General features: G+C 41.0%; 1 protein-coding gene across 3 annotated transcripts in view; it reads left to right on the top strand.

Moving 5' to 3' along the window:
* CA10 (carbonic anhydrase X) overlaps nt 1–8,476 on the top strand; it is a 560,843-nt gene that overhangs the window by 23,767 nt on the left and 528,600 nt on the right. The window contains exon 2 of one of the 3 annotated variants that reach the window (XM_011959998.1): nt 856–1,003. The exons of the other annotated variants lie outside the window; for them this stretch is intronic. Coding sequence (XP_011815388.1) covers nt 982–1,003 — 22 coding nt within the window. The 5' untranslated portion in view covers nt 856–981. The remainder of the gene's footprint in view (nt 1–855; nt 1,004–8,476) is intronic. 3 annotated transcript variants of the gene reach the window in all.

The raw sequence follows: 8,476 nt of genomic DNA, 5'->3' as shown, positions 1-8,476 counted from the left end.
AAAAAAAAAAAAAAAAACATGTTTAACAAGTTGCAAGTGTATGCTAAGAGCAACGGGAAGCCAGGAGAGGGCCTTAGGGTGGGGGTTTCACATGATCATAGTTATGCTTTAAGAAGACCCCTCCAGCTACAGAGTGGAGAATTGAGCAGGAATGAGAAGCAGAGAGGGGAGACAAGTATCAGCTGAAGAATGACAAGATTCATACATTTGGGAAAACAGCTTTATTTCTCATAAAGCATTACAGCCTGCAGGGTGCCCATTTCCACAGGCTAGGAAGCATAGCCTCTTGCCAGAAGCTAGAAACAGACACTTCAAGGGAGAGGCAAAGGGAATAGGAGCATGTGCTGAACAGGGTGGCCGAATATACATATTTAATAAGCTATAGGAGCAGTCATGAATATTCATGAAAGGAGAAACGTGGTCCTGTGCAATTGAGCTTCATGCTCATTCATGGGTCCCATGTACCAAAAAATGGTAACATTAGCATGATCCAAGGGTGGAGTTTTAAGCTCTCTGATGTCAAAAGGTGAAGCAGAGGACACAAAAGCCTTTACTGCACATTCTCTGTAGGCTGGCCAGAACCACTGCATGGTCAGTGGTCTTATCTCAGGCAAAAAAAGGAGAAGCAGCATGGTTGGTATCAAAAGTGGAGTCTTTCCAAAGAGCTAGTTATGTTCATCCCTTAGGGAGGAAAGCCTAACACGGTTAGCAAGTGAGGGGTATACTGAGGCACGTCTGACCTCTCATCCTGTCATTGCTGAGAATTCAATTTTCAAGATTACTCTGGGGTCCCCTTGGCAAATAGAGGGTCTGGTCAGTTGGAAGGGCTTAGGATCCCATTTTTATTTCTCACAGGCAACCTCATGAGGGCAGTCAGGAGGCTCTGGTGGCAGTCTGGGTTGGAGATGCAGGTAACCCGTTGAAGGTAATGGCATCAAGAGCTCTTCAGGATGTGGATTAACAGAGCCTGATGAATTGTGTATGGTGGGGGTGAGGAAGAATGGTGAGTTAGAAAGAAACCAGGGTTCTGGCTCATGCATGGGGTGGATGGCAGTGACATCCACGGTGTGAAGGCACAGTGGAAGAGGCAGCTGTCATGCGTAACCTGCACTCTGTTTCGAGTCACACAGAGAATTGCAAAATACTATGAAGGGAAAAGGCAGATGTGCAGTTGTAGGAGGGGAGAGAAAAAGAAATAATAACCCAAGAAAAAGAAGACAATTCTTTCTCCCACAGAGTATACCAGGACATAAGAACAAAGAAACTTACTACTATTATTATTGTTAACTAATATTGGCAGCGCCACTATCACTAGCTGCTGGTATTGATTGTTTAGTTCATGTTTGAACTTTACAATAGCCTTCAATTCTTACAAAAATCATGTGGGTAGGCATTATTTATCATGCCTACAGATAAATGTGCCTGTTTACTGAGACTCAGTGATATTAAATAATTTAGTTAAAGACAGAAAGCTTGTGGGTGGATGAGCTAGGCTTTGAACCCAAGTCTGACACTAGAAAGTACACTCATAACTCCTAAAGAAAACCATCACCTCCCAAGGGACAAATAAATAGGTACAAGGTTACAATAGCTTAAGAATAAAGTACTGAGGAACAAAGATGGGAGGTTATTTTAGGATTATTTCTTGGAGAAGTTGAGGTTTAGGATTATTTTCTGGAGAACTTGAAGCATTTTGTTTTGAATGAGTCTATATATGTCAAACCTTTGGATGTGAGCACATTAGTTTGAAGTAGGGAAGAAATGAGATTAATAAGGAATAGAGTGAAGATGGCACTGGGGGAACAGCTCTTTGAAACATTCTGCTTTACAACCTTTTATTATGCTACCTTGCCGGTGGTTGAAAGCTGAAATGCTTAGCTTGGCGCACATCACCAGCATGATATGCTAAGATACCTTTATAAATCTCACTTCCTGCCTCACCTTGCATGCACCCTGTACAGTCAAAAAGCATCTTCCCTCCTTCGTTCTTTCCTCATTCTTTAATCTTCTATTCATTTAGTGATCATTAATTGAGCATTAGCTAATATGTGCCAGGAATTTTACTAAGGCCTGGGGATATAAGGGTAAATATCCTCAAGAAAATGATGAGTGGCTATAATATCCAGAGTTATAACTCATTGCATAATATTTTAAAATATGCTATTACAAACATTGTATCTATTAAAACAGAGGCCAGAAGAGGGTATGGCTTTGTCTAAAGGAGGTGAACTTTGAGCTAGAGTTAAGAACAAGTAAAAATTTGTCAAATGCATAGAGCAGTCAGAAAAATGGAAAATAGTGTTCTGTAAATGTCGATTTGAGACTTGAGCAGTTTCTAATATGCAACTGATTTTTTTTTTCTTGTTACTACTTTTTGCTTCGCTTTCCCCAAATCCTGAAGCCTCTTCTTCCAGTTTCCCTTTTCCTGTTTCCTTCCACCTCTTCGCTGACTTTCCAGATTAAACTCAGAATTGCGGATCTCTGACAGTTTCTCTCCTGCTTTGCTAAATGTCTATTTAAAAAACAGACATTTAAAAGCCTTCTGTATGTCTCCTGCTATGTTGTGGCTCTCCCACTGTGTGAATTGAAGCTCTGCCCAGAGGATGGATGCCCCACCGCTGGGTGCACTGGAGGCTCCAAGGCTTACCTTAGAGGTTTGCACCATGGGCTGTGATGAATGACAGCTTGGCTTTTGTTCCCCAGGGTCAGTCACCTGTTCCATGCCTGCTTTCACCAAAGGGCATGGTACCAAATTGCTTGCTCACCAAGAAGGTGAGGCCCGGACAGGGCAGTGAAGCAGCTCCATGCAACATGGATTAGGTCCAGCCCGACTCCCAGCTTTTCCTTACGTTCAGAGTCATAAAATCCTTATCTGCATTCTCAGCCTGCCCATGGTCCTCTGGGCTGCTCCTGAGAAGAGGTAGCACTGATTTAGGCCCTATAATTCCACCCCATATATTAGGCTCTGCTCCAAGGTACCCCTGTCTCACTGTGGTCCTGTGCGTCAGTTGAGCCACAAGGTGTCACCTGTATCTGGACCAAATCCCCAGTTTGTACCCCAGTCCTGATGAGGGCCCTCTCTTCCGTACCTGGTACATGCATTTCTGTTGTGTTAACCTATACAAGGACCTTGGAATCTCTAGGCTTAGGGCCCCAAATCCTCCTTAAATTTGATTCTAGAACTGCCTAGTGGCTAACTTCACTAAAACCAAGTGTGCTCAGATGACCAGAGCCTGAGGAAAGATGCTGAATTCTGCAAGTTCATTGTGCCTTCATTCCCTGTTGCTGTGCCCCACATATAAGCCAGAAACCCAGAAGTCAGATATTGGTCTTCATTCTAATTACTCAGAATAATATAGCAGTTAACAGGTACAACACACCTGCTTTCTCCTTTACTGTGCTTAGCACTTTAGAAGAATTGACTCACATAGCTCACAACAGTTCCAGGAGTGGTACTCTGTGGCACTGGGATTCCAGTTTAGGCAGTCCTCTTTCAAAGTCCATTTTCTTAGCCCCCCATGTGCTTTACTGTCTGCCTCATCTGGACCACATCCTGCTGTTGTCATGCTCAGTGCCTCTCCAGTCAAACCATCTCTCTTCAAGCATCTTCCTCTGAGTCTGCTTCTCCATTGCTTCCACAGCTCTTGGGGGCAAGTTGTTTTAATTTTTTTTAATTTAAAAATAAAAGTAGTATATATTTATCATATGTAATATTATGTTTTGATTTATGTATACATTGTGGGATAGGTAAATCAAGCTAATTATGCATATATATTACCTCACATTCTTATTTTTACAAATACTTAGAATCTACTCTTTCAGCAATTTTCAAGTATACAATACATTGTTATTCACTATAGTCACCATGGTGTACAATAGATCTCTTGAACTTATTCCTGCTGTCTAATTGAAATTTATATCCTTTGGTGGTGTGTGCCTGTTGTCACAGCTACTCAGGAGGCTGAGGTGGAAGGATCACTTGAGCCCAAGAGTCTGAGGCTTTAGTGAACTATGGTAGTACCACTGAACTCCAGACTGGGCAACAGAGCAAGACTCCGTCTCAAAAAAAAACAAACAAACAAACAAAAAAAACATAAACTTTTATTGAAGTGCAATAAACATGAAATGCACTCACTTTAAGTATATGGTTTGATGAGTTTAGGGTAAAAAATATAGTCCTATAACCACCACCGCAACTAAGATGTGGAACATTTCCATCACTCCCCAAATGTCTGTATGTTTCTTTGTAATCAGTCCCTCTCCAATTCTTGTGCAGGCAAACACAGATCTGATCTCTGTTAGTGGTAACAACCTTTAAACAATTATTTAGAAAGGATTTCAGATCACTAGAGACCGTGTTGAGGGAAGGTGGTGGTGGTGGGGGGGATGTTTGAAAACATGAAGTTGATTTTATTATTTCATTTGATAATTCTTTAATTCACTCCAAACACCCACTCCAAACAGCCACTTAACTGTTCATAATATTAGAACCTAACAGGCACTGTGCAAAGTGCTCTTCATTTATTATCTCATTTTATCTCTAACCCTATAAGGGAGTTCTTATCCATCTCTGATTCTATTGAGAGGAGACAGCCACCCAGGTAACACTGGGGAGCACACAGCTGTTAAGATGTAAGCTAAGATTTAAACGTGGACCTGTCTGAATCCAGAGTCTGAGCTCGGCCACCATACCACATACTTATTCAATCTTCACTATGAGTCTGTTTGGGAGTATAATATCAACATTTTGTAGAAGAAGGAAGCTCAGAGAGGTTAAGTAACTAGTTCAAGTCACCCAGCTACTAACTGCTACCGTTAGGATTTGAACCGAGCTCTCCAAACTGCAAGCAGAAGACACTGAACAGAGAGGGATGGAAATGCATTATTTTTGGGGGAAAAAAAAAATCACCTTCTCTTACAGATGCATAAAGTAAGAGCCATATGTGAGCAAGTTCTAGATAATGCAGAGGCGAGTGAGGCAGTAGGCAAAAAGCAGTTTTAAGCCAGATATAATTTTGCTTTCTAAACTAATGGATATCCAAGACTATTTAATTTAATATAAACAATTAATGACTGTAAAGTGCTTTGAAAATCACTGAGGGGTGCATCCATGCTGACCAGAATCAGTAATCAAAATCTCTCCTGCTATTCCTTCACAAACAGAATTCTATCTGAATTGGTCTGTTATATTGAGAAGAGATGAAAATCAAAGTCTCAGAACAGACCTCCATAGGAGATTCTCTTTCTCCCCTCCCCCTTCACCAGGTGTTATAAAGAACAGCGCGATTTACCAACTCCTAGTTTGAATGATTGCATTCCATTTCTTCAGGGTCTTTTTACAAAGTACTTGGCACCTAAATGATTGTCTGCTGTTCCAATTTTCTAGGAGCACTCCTAGAAGCCTGAAGGCCCTTCTTACAATCTAGCACAGGAGGCGATGTCCATTGGGTTCCTTAGTTATAAATAATAAAACCTTCAAGACTACTATAAGCAGAAAAAAATTTTATTAAAGCACTTGAGGTGCTCACAGGGTCTGAAGGTAGGCCAAAAAATAGGAAGTGGAAACTGTACTTACAAGGGTATATTATGGCATTGCTCTGGAAAGGATTCCTGCCACTGCTGTGTAGAAGTAGCCAGATCTCATCGCTGGTGTGGACTGAGCTCTATACAACATTGGTATCCAGAAAGCTGGACACTGCTGCGACTAACCTCACCAGAAGATGGATTTGTTATCAAATCTGCTTCCTCATGCTGTTCACTTTGGAACCATAATCTCAGGCATGTGAATGACTAAGTTCAGTCACATGCCTCCTGTCCAAAGTAAAGTACAGGATTCTACCTGGGTGGGACTGGATACAAAAGGCAGGAAATAACTCCAAACATAGTGAGTTGGCTGAAGAATAGCCTCCCAGAGATGTTCGTGTCCTAATTCTAATGCCAGGAACCTGCGAATATGGTTATTTTACATAGTAAAAGGGATTTAGCATTCATGATTAAGATCTTGAGATTGGGAGATTATCCTAGATTATCTGGGCAGGCCAAATGTGATCACAAAGGTCATTGTAAAAGAGGGGCAGAATGATCAGAATCAGAAAAAGAAGATGTGAGAACAGAAGCTGAGGTTGGATTGATGCACTTGGAAGATGAAGGAAGGCAGTTGCCAGAAATGCAAAAGGTCCCCAGTAGCTGGAAAAGACAAGGAAATTAATTCTTCCCTGGAGCCTCAAGAAAGAACACATGCCTGCTGATACCTTGATTTTAGCCTCTTAAGATTCATTTCAGATTTCTGAGCTCCAGAACTGTAAGATAATACATTTGTGTTGTTCTAAGCTACTAAATATGTAGTAATTTGTTACAGCAGCAATAGGAAACTGATGCACATAGGATACGCATTGAGAGTGTGATGCCAGTCCAGGGAGCATGACAAATGTCCACCACAGATGCTATGAAGGAAAGCTAGAAAAATTATTAATATTTCCCGCATCCAGTGCTCTCCACCTTTTGAGAGCATTCTAATAGAGTCCTAAAGCTAAGTTGGGTGAACAAGCTAAGTAAAATTGCTTGTGACTGTTCAGATTGTTCGCCCACTTTATTCACCCCATGATTTATTCAATAAATGTTCCATTTATTAAATAAATATTTACTGGAGTTGAGTGCCAAGCACTGTGAAAGATATTATGGCTTCAAAGGAGAATAAGAGAGTAAGACTCAAAGCTAACAGTCAAGAAATTCATAGATACCAGACTTATATTGAGCTGATTTTCAGTTGTCTCTTCATATCAAATCCTACCCCAAATTTATATTGTTTGTTTTGAACAATAGGAGTTAGGATGTCAAGATGATTCACAATTTATACATAAAAGCATTATACTGAAATGAATATTTTCACTTGAATATCTAACAGTAGTTAATATTTGAGTGCTTCCTGTGTGTTACAGATAATAGTAATATTTTATATTATTTATTTCATTTAATTGTCACATCAACCCTGGGAGAAATGGATGGTTGTTCTCCCCATTTTGCAGATGAGAAAGCTGAGGCTTAGGAAATATGGCCAAATTCATATTGCTAGGTAAGAGAGCTGGGATTTGAACTTCCAGTTATTTGACTTTTGGGTCCATACACTTTTGCCACCCTTCCTCCCTGTGTGCCAAGCTCTGGCCCAGGGAGTCACATGTGTGTGTGAAAAAAAAAATCCCCACATAAGTAAACCTCAAAATTTAATAGGTATTATAAAATGAGCTATACAAATGCAGAAGAAGAATTTATATAGATTTCCAAGTTGACTAATTTTTATAGGGAAAAATTCCTCATTTGAATATTAATTACCAGGTCATTTGGTAAAAGTTCACATTATTTTACAACTGAGGTATTTTCCAAAGCAACTCTATGTTGCCTTCACTAATCTAGATGCAAAATTTATTCTGTTAGATTATTTCCATTTCAAAATCACATCTCACAAGAAATATACATGAAATCTACTCTCCCCTGTCACCTTCTTCCCTCCATCCATAACAGTGTGAATACTTCGGCCAATGATATTGTTCACGTTAATACCTTTTGTACCCTCTTGCGGGAAATTATTAGGCTCAGAAAGGGACAGACGGAACTCTCCAGGACCCTGTTTCTAGCTGGATGCCTCCCTTCTGCAAAGCTCACCAAGCATCCACACAAAAAAGCTGAAGCTGGCTGGACTGTGAGCAAGACACACAGATACCACCCTTCACTCCCAGTTTGAGTAGTTAGGGTGCATAGGATTCCTCGACCGTGAAGCTAAGGGCCATGTCTTACACAAATAGCACCCAAGTGTTTTGCTCCTTAAATTCTGGGAACTGCTGTTGGCTGAATTACCTCTCAGCAGTCCTGTTGACAGATGGTGTAACTTGCTCATTAAATCAGGATCCTCCCCATTCCGAGGTCCCCAGGCATGTTAGGAGACAGACCTGGTGGTGTTTTCTAATGCTAATGGTCTGCAGCTCCAGAGCGAAGACAAATATTCTACTTTATTGTGCAACCACTAACTTAAGCCTTACTGGGTCTGCTCCCTTCATTTTGACAGAGCACATTTAGAAAAGTGAAATGAAGTGCTTTTAGGCATCCAGTTCCTCCATTCGTCACTGTCTCTTATATTCTGCCAGCCTCGTCTTTTTCTCTGAGACTTGCCTCCACACAGTGCTTTACATCAGTGACATACAATATCCTGAACTAAAAGGAGACCTTACTAGTCCAGAGTTCAGGACTTAACTTTGGTTTTAAGGCAGTATTGTACAAGGCTTATTTATTTGGAGAGCTTGTTGGAAGAAACAACAGCCTATGGAAAGAGGGGGCCTGATATAAAGTCAGTATGGCTCCAGCACAGATAATAAGCATGATTATTTTTTAGGCCAGGCGCGGTGGCTCAAGCCTGTAATCCCAGCACTTTGGGAGGCCGAGGCGGGCGGATCACGAGGTCAGGAGATCGAGACCATCCTGGCTA

This window comes from Colobus angolensis, unplaced genomic scaffold (genome assembly GCF_000951035.1).
Source record: "Colobus angolensis palliatus isolate OR3802 unplaced genomic scaffold, Cang.pa_1.0 Scaffold50, whole genome shotgun sequence".
NCBI classification, from domain to species: domain Eukaryota; kingdom Metazoa; phylum Chordata; class Mammalia; order Primates; family Cercopithecidae; genus Colobus; species Colobus angolensis.
Note: the sequence above shows the minus strand (reverse complement) of the source record. Positions and strands in the feature narration are given on the sequence as shown.